At 47.8% G+C, this 19,542-nt stretch overlaps 1 protein-coding gene across 2 annotated transcripts in view; it reads right to left on the bottom strand.

The window, feature by feature from the left end:
* Positions 1-19,542, bottom strand: part of LOC129816564 (KAT8 regulatory NSL complex subunit 1-like protein) — a 31,123-nt gene that overhangs the window by 2,888 nt on the left and 8,693 nt on the right. For both annotated transcript variants that reach the window (XM_055871177.1, XM_055871179.1), the window contains exons 4-11: positions 19,530-19,542; positions 16,233-16,419; positions 14,144-14,282; positions 7,011-7,157; positions 6,657-6,757; positions 6,191-6,312; positions 4,132-4,296; positions 3,802-3,934 (exon numbers count right to left, since the gene is read on the bottom strand). The exon at positions 19,530-19,542 is cut by the window's right edge and continues 100 nt beyond it. In XM_055871177.1, the coding sequence (XP_055727152.1) occupies positions 3,802-3,934; positions 4,132-4,296; positions 6,191-6,312; positions 6,657-6,757; positions 7,011-7,157; positions 14,144-14,282; positions 16,233-16,419; positions 19,530-19,542 (1,007 nt within the window). The remainder of the gene's footprint in view (positions 1-3,801; positions 3,935-4,131; positions 4,297-6,190; positions 6,313-6,656; positions 6,758-7,010; positions 7,158-14,143; positions 14,283-16,232; positions 16,420-19,529) is intronic.

Genomic DNA, 19,542 nt, shown 5'->3' with positions numbered 1-19,542 from the left:
AAAACATCCCCACAGCATGATGTTGCCACCACCATGCTTCACCGTAGGGATGGTGCCAGGTTTCTTCCAGACGTGACTATTGGTATTCAGGCCAAAGAGTTCAATCTTGGTTTCATCTGAGCAGAGAATCTTGTTTCAGTAGGCAGCTCTCTCATCCATTTATATGGAGATGATACAGTCTCATACTCAAATGGCACCTCCCCAGATTTTGTGTTAAATGCTCTACAACAAAGTTCTTAGTGTTCAACAAGCTTTCTCTGCCCTTAACCTTGTTCTAAACACCTCCAAAACAAATGTCATGTGGTTTCGTAAGAAGAATGCCCCTCCAGGTGTGAGGGTTTAGAGCTTGAGGTAGTCACCTCATACAAGTACTTGGGAGTATGGCTAGACGGTGCACTGTCCTTCTCTCAGCACATATCAAAGCTGCAGGCTAAAGTTAAATCTAGACTTGGTTTCCTCAATTCTAATCGCTCCTCTTTCACCCCAGCTGCCAAACTAACCCTGATTCAGATGACCATCCTACCCATGCTAGATTACAGAGACATAATTTATAGATCGGCAGTTGAGGGTGCTCTCGAGTCCTAGATGTTCTTTACCATTCGGCCATCAGATTTCCACCAATGCACCTTATAGAGGACACATCACTGCACTCTATACACTTCTGTAATTTGGTCATCTCTGTATACCTGTCGCAAGACTCACTGGTTGATGATTATTTATACTACCTCATCCCCATATTATTACTTAACCTCTTGCTCTTTTGCACCCCAGTATCTCTACTTGCACATCACCATCTGCACATATATCACTCCAGTATTAATGCTAAGTTGTAATTATTTTCACCTCTATGGCATATTTATTGCCCACCTCCCTAATCTTCTACATTTGCACAACACTGTACATAGATCTTTCTATTTTTCTTTTGTGTTATTGACTGTACGTTTGTTGATGTGTAAGTCTGTGTTGTTGTTTTTGTCACACCGCTTTGCTTTATCTTGGCCAGGTCGCAGTTGTAAATGAGAACTTGTTCTCAACTGGCCTACCTAGTTAAATAAAGGTGAAATAAATTAAATTTAAAAAAATAAAACCCTCTTAGGCCTCACTCCCCCATCTGAGATCTCTACTGCTGCCCTCATCCTCCACATACAACACCCGTTCTGCCAGTCACATTCTATTAAAGGTCCCCAAAGCACACACATCCCTGGGTCGCTCGTCTTTTCAGTGTGCTGCAGCTATCGACTGGAACGAGCTGCAACAAACACTCAAACTGGACAGTTTTATCTCAATCTCTTAATTCAAAGACTCAATCATGGACACTCTTACTGACAGTTGTGGCTGCTTGCGTGATGCATTGTTGTCTCTATTTTCTTGCCCTTTGTGCTGTTGTCTGTGCCCAACAATGTTTGCACCCTGTTTTGTGCTGCTACCATGTGTTGCTACCATGTTGTTGTCGTAACGTTGTGTTGCTACCATGTTGTTGTCGTAACGTTGTGTTGCTACCATGCTGTTGTCGTAACGTTGTGTTGCTACCATGCTGTGTTGTCGTAACGTTGTGTTGCTACCATGCTGTGTTGTCATGTTTTCCTGCCATACTATGTTGTCGTCTTAGGTCTCTCTTTATGTAGTGTTGTGGTGTCTTTCTTATCGTGATGTGTGTTTTGTCCTATATTTTATTTTATTTTTAATCCCAGCCCACATCCCCTTAGAAGGCCTTTTGCCTTTTGGTAGGCCGTCATTGTAAATAAGAATTTGTTCTTAACTGACTTGCCTAGTTAAATAAAGGTTTAATAAAAATATACAAAATAAAAATGGTCTGAGAGTCCTTTAGGTGCCTTTTGGCAAACTCCAAGCAGGCTGTCATGTGCCTTTTACTGAGGAGTGGCTTCCGTCTGGCCACTCTACCATAGAGGCCTGATTGGTGGAGTGCTGCAGAGATGGTTGTCCTTCTGGAAGGTTCTCGCATCTCTGGAGCTTTGTCAGAGTGACCATCAGCATCTTGGTCACCTCCCTGACCAAGGTCCTTCTACCCCGAATGCTCAGTTTGGCCGGGCGGCCAGCTCTAGGAAGAGTCTTGGTGGCTCCCAACTTCTTCCATTTAAGAATGATGGAGGCCACTGTGGTCTTGGGGACCTTCAATGCTGCAGAATTCTTTTGGTACCATTCCCCAGATCTATGCCTCGACACAATCCTGTCTCGGAGCTCTACGGACAATTCCTTCAACCTCATGGCTTGGTTTTTGCTCTGACACGCACTGTCAACTGTGGGACCTTATCTCGACAGGTGTGTGCCTTTCCCAATCATGTCCAATCAATTGAATTTACCACAGGTGGACTCCAATCAAGTTATAGAAACATCTCACGGATGATCAATGGAAACACGATGCATCGGAGCTCAGTTTCCAGTGTCATAGCACAGGGTCTGAATACCTATGTAAATAAGGTATTTAGTTTATTTTTTATTAGAAGAAATGTCTAAAAACCTGTTTTCGCTTTGTCATTATGGGTTATTGTGTGTAGATGAGGATTTTTTATTTACTTAATCAATTTTAGAATAAGGCTGTAACGTAAACAAAATGTGGAAAAAGGGAAAGGGGTCTGAATACTTTCCGAACGCACTGCAAACAATAGGCCTATAGCAAATGCAGCATATGGCATACATTTTTCACATGCAAATAGCCTTTTTCAGTAGTGCTCAAAGCATGCTATTCCATGAGAGCAGCATTTATTTTTCAACTTGAAGCAATGACCCAATCAGTCCTCCATGACAACAAAATCATAAACAACAGAAGGCTAAATATATCCTTACATCTTGGGTTATGCTCAGGTAAAATAATTAGTTTAATCTACGGTATATTTCGAAGTCCTAGTCTTGAAGATCAAGGGGTATTAAATTAAATGGAATGACTGGAAATCTGTCACACTGATTTTGTATGTAAATTAATAGCTTAAAATCTGATTATTAACTGTGGTAGAAACCAATGGGTTAGAAGAAGCCTACATAACAAACCTATAAAAGTAAAATGCAACATCCATTTATGGCCAGCTATGTAAAAGCTAACATTGATTTATCCTACAATCTCTGACATAAAATGCCCAATATCCATATCGCCCCCAAGTTAGTGTTTTCTCTGCTACCGCACAGCAAGCAGTACCGGAGCGCCAAGTCTAAGACCAAAAGGCTCCTCAACAGCTTCTACCCCAAGCCATTAGACTGCTGAACAATTCATTAAAATCACCACCAGACAGTTTACATTGACTGACACCCCCCTCCCCTCTTGCACACTGCTGCTACTCGCTGTTTGTTTGTTACCTATGCATAGTCACTTCGCCCCCACCTACATGTACAGATTACCTCAACTAGCCTGTACCCCTGCACACTGACTCGGTACCGGTGCCCCCTGTATATAGCCTCGTTATTCTTATTGTGTTACTTTTTATTTTAACCTACTTGGGCTTGTAAGTAAGCATTTCACAGCAAAGTCTACACCTGTTGTATTCGGCGCAAGTGGCAAATAAAGTTTGATTTGATCAGGAACTGTTTTCAGTCTCAGTGAGTCATATTTTAAAGTAAAACCTCTAATTCAGCTTGATCATTAGAAGACTTGTGTATAACAAACTAGCATTGTTTCTGCTAGCAACTCCTCTGCATTATACTTAATAGCTTATTGATTAGAATGTTCCTCAGTTAGCAGCAGGGTTAATAGATGGTAGTACCAAGACTTCATACTCAGAATGTAACAAAGAGCTGAACCGGGATCCAGACTTTAGGTTGGTAGACTAGACAGTGAATGTCCTTTCTTACCACCCACTCCTCTAAGGCTCCGTCCGTGTCCAGATGGCTCCAGTCCACGTGAGTGCTCACGTCAACTCTGGTCTCACCCCTGACAGCACAGTCCCATACAGAAACACCTGCTCCATCGTTCCTACTGCCAGACCTACAGAGAGAGGCGATAAAAATTATAATATATATATATTTTTTTTTAAATACTGCAACAGAGCAAGAGAATGCCGGACTTCATTCTCAAAGGAAAAAAACAGACACTGAATTGAATTGAGATCCAGTGAGGTAAGAATATTTACTGCAGGATCAATCAGCAACAGCAAGGTGATGTGTGGTGTGCCCAGTCCCCACCTGGTGGTGCGTCTATAGTGTCTGGTCTTGTCCCAGGAGGTCCAGCGGAGTTTCTCTCTCTGCTCACACTCCAGGTGCCTCTGGGAAAATGTCTTGTCACACAGCAGCTCCTCTTCCTCCTCCTCCTCCCTCTCCTCCAGGGGTGGGTTATCAACCACTCTCCAGCTACAGGGAAGGAGGGAGGAGCAGAGCAATGTGTAAGGTGACGGAATACACTACATGGCCAAATGTATGTGGACACCTGCTCGTCTGACTTCTCATTCCAAAATCATGGGCATAAATATGGAGTTGGTCCCCCCTTTGCCGCCATAACAGCCTCCACTCTTCTGGGAAGGCTTTCCTCCAGATGTATGAACATTGCTGCAGGGACTAACTTCCATTCAGCCACAAGAACATTAGTGAGGTCGGGCACTGATGTTGGACGATTAGGTCTGGCTCGCAGTCGGTGTTCCAATTCATCCCAAAGGTGTTCGATGGGCAGTGGTGTAAAGTACTTAAGTAAAAATACTTTAAAGTACTACTTAAGTAGTATCTGTACTTTACTATTTATATTTTTGACAACTTTTACTTTACTACATTCCTAAAGAAAATAATGTACCTTTTACTTCATACATTTTCCCTGACACCCAAAAGTACTCGTTACATTTTGAATGCTTAGCAGGACAGGAACATGGTCCAACTCACACACTTATCAAGAGGACATCCCTGGTCATCCCTACTGCCTCTGATCTGGTGGACTCACTAAACACAAATGCTTTGTTTGTAAATTATGTCTGCATGTTGTACTGTGCCCCTGGCCATTGCTAAATAAAAATAAAGAAATAAATGTATGTGATCTGGTTTGCTTAATATTAGCCATTTGAAATGATTTATACTTTTACTTTTGATAATTAAGTATAATTAAAACGAAATAGTTTTAGACTTTTACTCAAGTAGTATTTTACTGGGTGACTTTCACTTTATTTTTTTTCTATTAATGTATCTTTACTTTTACTCAAGTCAATCAATTGGGTACTTTTTCCACCATTGTCGATGGAGTTGAGGTCAGGGCTCTGTGCAGGCCAGTCAAATTCTTCAACACCGATCTCGACAAACCATTTCTGTATGGACCTGAAACAGGAAAGGGCCTTCCCCAAACTTGCCACAAAGTTGAAAGCACAGAATCATCTAGAATATAATTGTATGCTGTAGCGTTAAGATTTCCCTTCACTAGAACTAAGGTGCATAGCCAGAACCATGAAAAACAGCCACAGACAATTATTCCTCCGACACCAAACTTTACAGTTTGCACTATGCATTCGGGCAGGTAGCGTTCTCCTGGCATCTGCAAAACCCAGATTTGTCCGTCAGATGGTGAAGCGTGATACATCCCTCTGGAGCGTTTCCACTGCTCCAGAGTCCAATGGCGGCGAGCCTTACACCACTCCAGCCGACGCTTGGCATTGCTCATGGTTATCTTAGACTTGTGTGCGGCTGCTCGGTCATGGAAACCCATTTTATGAAGCTCCCGTCGAACATTTATTTTGCTGATGTTGCTTCCAGAGGCAGTTTGGAACTCGGTAGTGAGTGTTGCAACCGAGTACAGACTAGTTTTACACACTACACGCTTCAGCACTCGGTGATCTCGTTCTGTGTGGCCTACCACTTCGCGGCTGAGCTGCTGTTGCTCCTAGACATTTCCATTTCATAATAACAGAACTTAACAGTTGACCGGGGCAGCTCTAGCAAGGCAGAAATTTGACCGACTTGGTGCAAAGGTGGCATCCTTGCCACGTTGAAAGTCACTGAACTCTTCAGTACTGTCCATTCTACTGCCAATGTTTGACTATAGAGATTGCATGGCTGTGTGCTCAATTGTATACATCTGTCAGCAACAGGTGTGGCTGAAATAGTTGAATCCACTAATTTGATGGGGTGTCCTCAGATCATAGGACATCAAAGAACAGACTAATTTCTTGGGAGCTTTGATCAAACTCAAAATACAGTTAAGCAAAAACTGGTGGCTTTAGCTTTTGTTGAGAAGTAACTCAAGCCAAAGAACAAGCACCAGAAGTCATACCTGGGCGTTATAATATCTCTGTACTGAAGTCTCTCCACCTTGGTAGTGGCAGCCAGGGACATAGGGATGATGATGTTGTCAATGTTGTAAACACTCTCTCCCTGACGTCTGCGGATAGGGCCCTGAGAACAGAACAGCATAAAAAATATACTGTAGCATAGCTCACTAATCAACAAGCGGGCTATATGCCATAATGCACACTGTTTGTTCTAAACCTCTCCACTAGATGTCAGTATTCATTACAAGACAATTCTCAAGATATTAGTTGGTTTATCTATCCTTCTATTTCCAATATCCCCATGAGGACAAAGACTATTTAAAATTGAAGGTTTAGGGTGAAAACTATGGATAGAATTAGGGTAAGGTTGAGGAGTTATGGTTACGGGTTATAGGGAAAATAAGAATCTGAATGGAAATACATTTTAGGTCCCGGCGAGGATAAAAGATCAGAATGTGTGTGTGGTACCCGTTTGCGTGTGTGTGGGGTCTGGGGTGTAACGGCATCCTCCAGGCTATGCTCTGGACTGTCCTCAGGGTCTGACAGCTGAGACAGGAAGTCCTCCTCATCTAGAGACCAACAACATCTAACTGTTAACGCCATGGGTCGTTCTGTAACAAGCTACATAGCATACATGTAATGACCACACTCGCAGGCTACATGTATGTAATAACTAGTTGGATATGTGTAGGATAACATAGGAAATCAGGATTTGGCTAGAGGTTAGGTTTATTTCTAATTGAAATTAATGTTGGATAGATCCCCAAAAAGCAGGAATTCCTGATTACTGAGTAAAAATCCCATCCCAGGGATCATGCATACCTTTCATGGTCCTGTGGGTATGTCTCCTTTTCCTCCCCCCGCGATAGGCTCTCCTGTGTGGGGTCTGAGCAGAGCCCGCCCACCTGATAGTTGACACGCCCCTGGCCCCTCCCCACAGGTGCCTCCCATGCTGCTTGTGGCGGCAACCTGGAAGCACACAGCACCCATGTTAAAGTGGAACTGACAGCTTTTTAGCAACATGAAATCTCATAAAAAATCTGTTCAAATACACCCGAAGGAGGAATTACACAATTATAATTTTTTTTACATTTTCTGACAAGCGAGCAGATATGGTCATTTTCACGTTTTCATAAATTCATAGTATACGTAATTCCCAAACATTCTAAGGCATTTGTGAAAATTCTATAGCAATATAGTGGGAGAGCAGGTGTGCGTTTGGACAATTAACAGACACTGCAGCAAATAAAACCTAAAAAACATCTGTCTCATCCAAAGACAAGAGTCTACACAGACAAAATCAATTTCTCTCTCAAACCAAGCACCCAAGCTAACTGGCTAAAGTTGGCTAGCTACTTCCAGACACAAATGAGAGAACACCTCACTGTGACCATTTTATTAGCAGAGCTGGTTAGCTAGGCTGTTTACATGATATCTAGAGCGTTCGTGACTAACTATAACTTTTTTTGCCGACGTTTACTGACACCAGTCATATCTAGCGGGTGTTGTGCGTTCATAAATTCATCAGTTATTCTGCGCTCTGGCACACTCAGACAAGAGTGCTCTAAAATCGGAGTAGATAGCATATCTCTTCGTTCGCAAATTCACTCTGACTAACTGGATAACAGTTATTCATATTCTTGCTAGCTAACCAAATTATACCAGTTATCTGGAGCTGTGTATAGCCACTGGAAAACGAGGGGGAAAAGTCAATCACTCACTCCTCCAATGACACGTTAGGATCCGTGTTTTTAGCTTGCTACATAAACACACACCGTCGCCCCCTCTCTCTCACACACACACACCGTCGCCCCCTCTCTCACACACACACACACACACACACACACACACAGTAGCCCCCTCTCTAACACACACCGTCGTCCCCTCTCTCTCACCCTCTCTCTCACACACAGTCGCCCCCTCTCTCTCTCTCTCACACACCGTCGCCCTCTCTCACACACACACACACACACAGTCGCCCCCTCTCTCTCTCTCACACACCGTCGCCCCCTCTCTCTCTCACACACACACACCGTCGCCCTCTCTCACACACACACACAGTCGCCCCCTCTCTCTCTCTCTCTCTCACACACCGTCGCCCCCTCTCTCACACACAGTCGCCCCCTCTCTCTCTCTCTCACACACCGTCGCCCCCTCTCTCACACACCGTCGCCCCCTCTCTCTCTCATACACACAGTCGCCCCCTCTCTCTCTCACACACACACACACACACACACACCGTTACCCCCTCTCACACCGTCGCCCCCTCTCACACATACATATCGTCGCCCCCTCTTGCACACACACAGTCGCCTCCTCTCTCACACACACAGTCGCCCAATCTCTCACACACCCACCCACCGTCGCCCCGTCTCACAAGTACCCATCCACCGTCGCCCCCTCTCACACACACGCACCCACCCACCGTCGCCCCGTCTCACACACACGCACCCACCGACGCCCCGTCTCACACACACGCACCCACCGTCGCCCCGTCTCACACACACGCACCCACCGACGCCCCGTCTCTCACACACGCACCCACCCACCGTCGCCCCGTCTCTCACACACATACCCACCCACCGTCGCCCCCTCTCTCACACACATACCCACCCACCGTCGCCCCCTCTCTCACACACGCACCCACCCACCGTCGCCCCCTCTCTCACACACATACCCACCCACCGTCGCCCCCTCTCTCACACACGCACCCACCCACCGTCGCCCCCTCTCTCACACACGCACCCACCCACCGTCGCCCCCTCTCTCACATACGCACACCCACCGTCACCCCCTCTCTCACACACGCACACCCACCGTCGCCCCCTCTCTCACACACGCACACCCACCGTCACCCCCTCTCTCACACACGCACACCCACCGTCGCCCCCTCTCTCACACACGCACACCCACCGTCGCCCCCTCACCACATCGCCCCCACACACACACACACACACACACACCACAACACACCGCCCCCACACCCGCCACATCGCCCCCACACACACCCCCACACACACACACCCACCACACCACCCCCACACACACCCATCCACATCGCTGTGGCTGTCTTTGTTAGGAAGAAATAGTCTTTACACAGTTCGCAACGAGCCAGGCGGCCCAAACTGCTGCATATACCCTGACTCTGTTGCAAGAGAAGCGACAAAGAAATTAATGTTAGCAGGCATTAATAACTAAAAATGCAGGTTTAAAAATATATACTTGTGTTTTGATTTTAAGAAAGGCATTGATGTTTATGGTTAGGTAACTTTTTCGCGAATGCGCACCGCATCGATTATATGCAACGCAGGTCACGCTAGATAAACTAGTAATATCAACCATGTGTAGTTAACTAGTGATTATGATTGATTGATTGATTGTTTTTTATAAGATAAGTAATGCTAGCTAGCAACTCACCTTGGCTTCTTACTGCATTCGCGTAACAGGCAGGCTCCTCGTGGAGTGCAATGAGAGGCAGGTGGTTAGAGCGTTGGACTAGTTTGAAAGATTGAATCCCCGAGCTGACAAGGTAAAAATCTGTCGTTCTGCTCCTGAACAGGGCAGTTAACCCACCGTTCCTAGGCCGTCATTGAAAATAAGAATGTGTTCTTAACTGACTTGCCTAGTTAAATAAAGGTGTAAAAGAAAAACGTTACAAATTAAAAACGTTTTTATTTATTTTTATTAAAATCTGACAAATTGGTGTCCAAAAATACAGATTTCCGATTGTTATGAAAACTTGAAATTGGCCATTCCGATTAATCGGTCGACCTCTACCCCACACACACACACCCACCGCCCCCACACACACCAAACCGCATCGCCCCCACACACACACACACACTGCATCACCCCCCACACACACACCCATACCACATCGCCCCACACACACCCCATCACCCCCACACACACCCCATACCACACACACCCCATACCACACCCCATACCACACATTGCCCCCACACACACCCCATACCACACATTGCCCCCACACACCCCATACCACCACACACACCCCCCATACCACACATTGCCCCCACACACACCCCATACCACACATTGCCCCCACACACACCCCATACCACACATTGCCCCCACACACACCCCATACCACACATTGCCCCCACACACACCCCATACCACACATTGCCCCCACACACACCCCATACCACACATTGCCCCCACACACACCCCATACCACACATTGCCCCCACACACACCCCATACCACACATTGCCCCCACACACACCCCATACCACACATTTCCCCCACACACACCCCATACCACACATCGCCCCCACACACACCCCATACCACACATCGCCCCCACACACACCCCATACCACACATCGCCCCCACACACACCCCATACCACACATTGCCCCCACACACACCCCATACCACACATTGCCCCCACACACACTCCATACCACACATTTCCCCCACACACACTCCATACCACACATTTCCCACACACACCCCATACCACACATCGCATACCACACATCGCCCCCACACACACCCCATACCACACATTGCCCCCACACACACCCCATACCACATCGCCCCCACACACACCCCATACCACACATCGTATACCACACATTGCCCCCACACACACCCCATACCACACATCGCATACCACACATCGCCCCATACCACACATTGCCCCCACACACACCTCATACCACACATCGCATACCACACACACCCCATACCACACATCGCATACCACACACACCCCATACCACACATTGCCCCCACACACACCCCATACCACACATTGCCCCCACACACACCCCATACCACACATTGCCGCCACACACACCCCATACCACACATTGCCCCCACACACACCCCATACCACACATCGCACCCCACACACACCCCATACCACACATTGCCCCCACACAGACCCCATACCACACATTGCCCCCACACACACCTCATACCACACATCGCATACCACACACACCCCATACCACACATTGCCCCCACACACACCTCATACCACACATCGCATACCACACACACCCCATACCACACATTGCCCCCACACACACCCCATACCACACATTGCCCCCACACACACCCCATACCACACATTGCCCCCACACACACCCCATACCACACATTGCCCCCACACACATCGCCCCCACACACACCCCATACCACACATCGCCCCCACACACACCCCATACCACACATCGCATACCACACATTGCCCCCACACACACCCCATACCACACATCGCATACCACACATTGCCCCCACACACACCCCATACCACACATCGCATACCACACATTGCCCCCACACACACCCCATACCACACATCGCATACCACACATTGCCCCCACACACACATCGCATACCACACATTGCCCCCACACACACATCGCATACCACACATTGCCCCCACACACACCCCATACCACACATTGCCCCCACACACATATCGCATACCACACATTGCCCCCACACACACCCCATACCACACATTGCCCCCACACACACCCCATACCACACATTGCCCCCACACACACCCCATACCACACATTGCCCCCACACACACCCCATACCACACATTGCCCCCACACACACCCCATACCACACATTGCCCCCACACACACCCCATACCACACATTGCCCCCACACACACCCCATACCACACATCGCCCCCACACACACACCCCATACCACACATCGCATACCACACACACCCCATACCACACACCCCATACCACACACACCCCATACCACACATCGCATACCACACATCGCCCCCACACACACCCCATACCACACATCGCCCCCACACACACCCCATACCACACATCGCATACCACACATTGCCCCCCACACACACCCCATACCACACATTGCCCCCACACACACCCCATACCACACATTGCCCCCACACACACCCCATACCACACATCGCCCCCACACACACCCCATACCACACATCGCCCCCACACACACCCCATACCACATCGCTCCCACACACACCACATACCACACATCGCCCCCACACACACCCCATACCACACATCGCATACCACACACACCCCATACCACACATCGCCCCCACACACACACCCCATACCACACATCGCATACCACACACACCCCATATCGCATACCACACACACCCCATACCACACATCGCATACCACACATCGCCCCCACACACACCCCATACCACACATTGCCCCCACACACACCCCATACCACACATTGCCCCCACACACACCCCATACCACACATTGCCCCCACACACACCCCATACCACACATCGCCCCCACACACACCCCATACCACACATCGCCCCCACACACACCCCATACCACACATCGCATACCACACATTGCCCCCACACACACCCCATACCACACATTGCCCCCACACACACACCCCATACCACACATCGCATACCACACACACCCCATATCGCATACCACACACACCCCATACCACACATCGCATACCACACATCGCCCCCACACACACCCCATACCACACATCGCCCCCACACACACCCCATACCACACATCGCATACCACACATTGCCCCCACACACACCCCATACCACACATTGCCCCCACACACACCCCATACCACACATCGCCCCCACACACACCCCATACCACATCGCTCCCACACACACCACATACCACACATCGCCCCCACACACACCCCATACCACACATTGCCCCCACACACACACACCATACCACACACACCCCATACCACACATTGCCCCCACACCACCTCCACACCCACATCGCCACCACACACACCCACATCGCCCCCACACACACGTCGCCCCCACACACACATCGCCCCCACACACACACACACACACACCGCATCGCCCCAACACACCGCATCGCCCCCACACACCCCATCGCCCCCACACACACCCCCATACAACATCGCCCCCACACACACCCCATCGCCCCCCCACACACCCCCATACCACATCGCTCCCACACACACCACATACCACACATCGCCCCCACACACACACCACCTCCACATCGCCCCCCACACCCACCACATCGCCCCCTCACACACACAAATTAACATCTCTCACAACATCTCCTCCCTTCCCACCTACTGCTAAAGAAACCCAAACCCACAGGAAGTGGCAAAAAGAGAAATGGCGATCTTCCACATAATAATTGTCAGTAGAATATTCCTTATGGTGTTTGTGTCGTTTGTTTTTTGCTCAATCAATGTCCGTGGGGTGATATTCAGGTTGACAGGAAATCGACTGGAGCTGTGTGAGTTACGTCTCTAAGACTGACCCAGTGCTCTCCTCATCAGTCACAGCCCAGTGCCCACAGCCCCTCAGCCCCTCTAGCCAGCCCATCACTCCAGCCACGGCCCACTGCCTCAGAACCCCTCCCTTCTGCCCAGCGAGGATCATTGGGATTGTTTAAGATCATTAACCTCCCTACAGGGAATGGCCAACAGAGCAAGCAGCGAGGAGCAACAGTGGATTAATGATTAGACTGGCTGACTCAAAGCATGCTGCTGTGCAAGTCCCCTAGTAAGATGCCAAAGAGAATTACTGTTAAATCATTTCTCAGAATACACTGTTCTGTATTCTATTTTCACAACTATCTTGGTCAGTGTAAATGAACAATAAAGTAAAGTATCGTACCTTTCACCCTCATCTACCTACCATCAACAGAATATTATAGCTATTTTCAGACAAAAGAGTTGAAGCATACAGCTCAATATGATGAACAACACAGTAATTATAACACAACAGTAATCACTGGCATCAGTTAACCCAAGCAGATATATTTCCATAGCTATGCTGTTTTAGGAGAGATGCGCCTACCTGAGGTGAGAGAGAACAGGGTGTGGTACAGTACAGTTAACTTAACACAATAACACACAGTGTCATAATGTCTGTCCAGCACAGTGAGAGATGTGCCTACCTGGGGTGAGACAGAGAGCAGGGTGTAGTATAGTGTGACTGGTCCTGGAGGTCAGGGTGCTGCTGGAGGAGCAGGCTGGGTCAGAACACAGTGCCAGGGGATCACAGGAGGCACAGGTGAGACAGAGGGAGGCTGGGTCCTACAGGAGAGAGAAAGGTTCTAGAATAACTTACTCTCTACACACCAGGACCAGGTGTGAATACAGGTGATTTAATGCAGGACATTTTTATGAACTCAAACCACCTGTGGCTCTTGAAGATAGTAGCCTATTGCTATCCGAGAGTTACCAACGACCACCACAAACTCATTAGCAAAGAAATGACCCAGGGGAATGTGTGTATATGTTTAAACATACAGATGTGACTTAGCCCCACCTCAGCTGGTTTCTCAGCTCTGCTAACATGTAGCCTTACTATGCGGTTGCTGTGAGTCACTGTGACCTGGAGGAGCAGCCAGCCGCTCGTCTAAATCACGCTAATGAAACTAGTTAAAGTCGTGAACAGCTTTCTTCTCTTTCCTCCATTAAAATCTCAGTAGGCTTGGCACATTGCCTTCCTCTGTAATAACATCAGTTAGAGTGAGGTGCCCCTGGCTGGCTCCCTTTGTGGCTTGGTGAGTAGAGACTAGAGGATTAGTAGCAGGACTGGAGAGATGGATACACTGACTGGATGTGTTCCAAATGGCACCCTACTCCCTATATAGTGCACTACATTTGAACAGAGCCTTATGGGCTATGTGCTGCAGGTTGAAGCTCTACTCTGGAGCAGGTTGATATTTACAAGTCTGAACAGACTAAATCAAGGGTTGAGAATAGCAGTCATGGAGGGTGTCACATTAAAATGAACTGCTCCACTCTGTGTTTTGTTAAGAGAGAGCTCTTCACAACATCATGATAAGACTATAACATCTCAGAGACACAGCGGACATCACGACACACAGCACAGGGTCCCTTTCTAAAGACTACAGCTACAATTAATACTCCACTTTAAATAAGCCAGCAGTTCACAGGTTAGTAAACCTTTGTTCTCAAAGAGTTAATATCATCCCTGTTTCTATTTATACATACATGACAAAAACACTAATATGCAAGAGTTTCTATAACTCATTCTCAAATGTCAAGATGAGTTCTTCTGCATAAACAAATAAGGCCAGCTTGATTTACTCTCTTATCCTTCTTTAAATTTAGTATACTTCAATCATCTGACATTCCATTATTGGCAGCAAGTGTGTGTGTGTGTGTGTGCGTGCGTGTGTGTGTATGTGCGTGCGTGTGTGTGCGCATGGTGTTGAGGGTTGCTACCTGCTGTCTGTGGCTGGTGTTGAGGGTTGCTACCTGCTGTCTGTGGCTGGTGTGGCTGGTGTTGAGGGTTGCTACCTGCTGTCTGTGGCTGGTGTGGGTAGTGTTGAGGGTTGCTACCTGCTGTCTGTGGCTGGTGTGGGTAGTGTTGAGGGTTGCTACCTGCTGTCTGTGGCTGGTGTGGGTAGTGTTGAGGGTTGCTACCTACTGTCTGTGGCTGGTGTGGGTAGTGTTGAGGGTTGCTACCTGCTGTCTGTGGCTGGTGTGGGTAGTGTTGAGGGTTGCTACCTGCTGTCTGTGGCTGGTGTGGGTAGTGTTGAGGGTTGCTACCTACTGTCTGTGGCTGGTGTGGGTAGTGTTGAGGGTTGCTACCTGCCGTCTGTGGCTGGTGTGGGTAGTGTTGAGGGTTGCTACCTGCCGTCTGTGGCTGGTGTGGGTGGTGTTGAGGGTTGCTACCTGCCGTCTGTGGCTGGTGTGGGTAGTGTTGAGGGTTGCTACCTGCCGTCTGTGGCTGGTATGGGTAGTGTTGAGGGTTGCTACCTACTGTCTGTGGCTGGTGTGGGTAGTGTTGAGGGTTGCTACCTGCTGTCTGTGGCTGGTATGGGTAGTGTTGAGGGTTGCTACCTACTGTCTGTGGCTGGTGTGGGTAGTGTTGAGGGTTGCTACCTACTGTCTGTGGCTGGTGTGGGTAGTGTTGAGGGTTGCTACCTACTGTCTGTGGCTGGTGTGGGTAGTGTTGAGGGTTGCTACCTACTGTCTGTGGCTGGTGTGGGTAGTGTTGAGGGTTGCTACCTGCTGTCTGTGGCTGGTGTGGGTGGTGTTGATGAAGAGTGGTGGTTTGTGATAGATCACTAGGGGTCGGGTGCGGGCTGAGACACAGGTGGCGTCCACTTGGAGGAGGTGTTGTCTTCTGCGGTTCACTCTCCTCCTCTTAGGTGCCTTCTGGGAGAAGGCGTCACATCCTCCCAGGACCAGGCCACTGCAGGGGACAACAGAGGGGACACTTAGTATATGGGCCAAATGGCATGGCACCCAGAAGGCTCTGGTCAAAAGTAGTGCACTATAAGGAATAGGGTGCCATTTGAAACTCAACCTAAGTCACTAAACACACAGCACTTTATTCACTCAACACACAAATGCAACAGTTCTATTGGTAGAGAGCTGCCCAGACGCCCTTAAACAACTCAACACACAAATGCAACAGTTCTATTGGTAGAGAGCTGCCCAGACGCCCTTAAACAACTCAACACACAAACAATCCAACCCAGCGGTCCCAGTCAGATATGATCTGTATTCCATGACATCCATGGCAGCATGGGAGTCAGATCAGAACAGGGGAGGTGAAGACTTTTTATTGAGAGTAAAAAGGAGGCAAGAGGAAGTAGGAACCTGAGCTTAAATGACTTTTATCCAAATCACAGCTGGACATTGTGAAACTTTTCCAAGGGTTATTTTAAGGATAGCTAGAGCATGTTTAATATCACTAGTGATGGATAGGAGATCTGAGGTCCTCTTTGGGCTGTAGAGTAGGGCTTCGGCAAAAATGGCACTCTATATATTTCCTACCCTATGGGCCCTGGTCAAAAGTAGGGAATAGGGTTCCATTTTTGGTACCTAGACTTGCAGATACTGGCTTTAGAACATTGCTAGTCCAACACTCACTAGGGGCCTGTCATTTCCAGCTCTGGTGGGACAGGCTTCCCTTGGTTACAGGAAGTAAAATTATTTTGTTCATTATCCTGCCAGATCACAGTAACCACCCTGGCCATCCTAGACCCCACCTCCCTGTACTCTGGATCAGGCTTTATATTTCTTAGATAAAAACGAGACAAACATACTCTGCTGTGCTGCCTGTGACAGAAATAAAAATAGCAGCTCTGTGAAGTCCTACAGTACAGCACCCTTGAGGGTAGTTAGTACCACCTAAAGAACTCCACAACCCTAGCCTGTTAGAGGGAGTGGGTGTGCCTAAAAACAGGGCTGTCCAGGAAACATAATGTCACTTCCATTTCAAATAAACAGCCCTGCCTACAGGATCTAGTTTCTGGCATCTCAGTAATCCACAGAACAGTGACTGAAATTCCACAAAGTCCTTCTATTCTTTATAGAATACCATTTGATCATCTGGCTTTTGAATGACAGCTTATGCCTGATTTCTATTTTCTTTGATCCTCTGACGTGGTAAGCAACAGTGGAACTGGGAGCAGTTGTTATAATTATTACAAGAGAAAGACTTTTATTTTTATTTCATTTCACCTTTGTTTTACCAGGTAGGCTAGTTGAGAACAAGTTCTCATTTACAACTGCGACCTGGCCAAGATAAAGCAAAGCAGTGCCTCACAAACAACACAGAGTTACACATGGAATAAACAAACATACTTTTTCTATTGTATTATTGACTATATACAATGTGTGCAAATGAGGTAGGACAAGGGAGGTAAGGCAATAAATAGGCCATAGTGGCGAAATAATTACAATACAGCAATTAAACACTGGAGTGATGGATGTGCAGAAGATGAGTGTGCAAGTAGAGATACTGGGGTGCAAAGGAGCAAAAATAAATAACAGTATGGGGATGAGGTAGTTGGATGGACTATTTACAGATGAGCTATGTACAGGTGCAGAGATCTGTGAGCCTCTCTGACAGCTGGTGCTTAAAGCTAGTGAGGGAGATATGAGTCTCCAGCTTCAGTGATTTTTGCAATTCATTCCAGTCATTGGCAGCAGAGAACTGGAAGGAAAGGAGGCCGAAGGAGGAATTGGCTTTGGGGGTGACCAGAGAGATAGACCTGCTGGAGCGCGTGCTACGGATGGGTGCTGCTATGGTGACCAGTGAACTGAGATAAGGCGGGGCTTTACCTAGCAAAGACTTATAGATGACCTGGAGTCAGTGGGTTTGGCGACGAATATACGAATAAGCGAGGGCCAGACAACAAACATTTGGTCCCGTGTGGCTCAGTTGGTAGAGCATGGCGCTTGCAACGCCAGGGTTGTGGGTTCAATTCCCACGGGGGGACCAGGATGAATATGTATGAACTTTCCAATTTGTAAGTCGCTCTGGATAAGAGCGTCTGCTAAATGACTTAAATGTAAATGTAAATGTAAACAATAGCATACAGTTCGCAGTGGTGGGTAGTATATGGGGCTTTGGTGACGAAACGGATGGCACTGTGATAGAAAATTGGATGCAGTCTGAGTAGAGTGTGGGAGGCTATTTTGTAAATGACATCGCCGAAGTCAAGGATCGGTAGGATAGTCAGTTTTACGAGGGTATGTTTGGCAGCATGAGTGAAGAATGCTTTGTTGCGAAATAGGATGCCGATTCTAGATTTAATTTTGGATTGGAGATGAACCGTCCAGAGTAGTGATGCTGGATGGGCAGGCAGGTGTGGGCAGCGATCGGTTGAAGAGCATGCATTTAGTTTTACTTGCATTTGAGAGCAGTTGGAGGCCACGGAAGGAGAGTTGTATGGCATTGAAGCTCGTCTGGAGGTTAGTTAACACATTGTCCAAAGAAGGGCCAGAAGTATACAGAATGTTGTAGTCTGCGTAGAGGTGGATCAGAACATCACCAGCAGCAAGAGCGACATCATTGATGTATACAGAGAAAAGAGTCGGCCCAAGGATTGAACCCTGTGGCACCCCCATAGAGACTGCCAGAGGTCCAGACAACAGGCCCTCCGATTTGACACACTGAACTCTATCTGAGAAGTAGCTAGTGAACCAGGCGAGGCAGTCATTTGAGAAGCCAAGGCTGTTGAGTCTGCCGATAAGAATGTGGTGATTGACAGAGTCGAAAGCCTTGGCCAGGTCGATGAATACAGCTGCACAGTATTGAACTGTCATTAGCAAAGTGTAGCCGATTTAATTACAGAAAACTGTTGGAATATCTGTTTTTGACATGATCCATTACCTTTTTCACACTACCGGGCCAAACCGAGCTGTACTGTACTGGCTGGGCTGGCCACGCAACTACCATAGGTGCTGGAACCCAGGAAGCTGCTGCATGAGCAACAACTAATGGGAATCCTAATAAACTAAACTGCGCAGGAAATGACAATGTGGGCTGGTGGGTCTTATTGGGTCTACCTGCTGAAGACTC

The sequence above is a fragment of the Salvelinus fontinalis genome, chromosome 19 (genome assembly GCF_029448725.1).
Source record: "Salvelinus fontinalis isolate EN_2023a chromosome 19, ASM2944872v1, whole genome shotgun sequence".
Classification (NCBI taxonomy): Eukaryota; Metazoa; Chordata; class Actinopteri; order Salmoniformes; family Salmonidae; genus Salvelinus; species Salvelinus fontinalis.
This window is presented reverse-complemented; position numbering and strand designations above follow the sequence as displayed.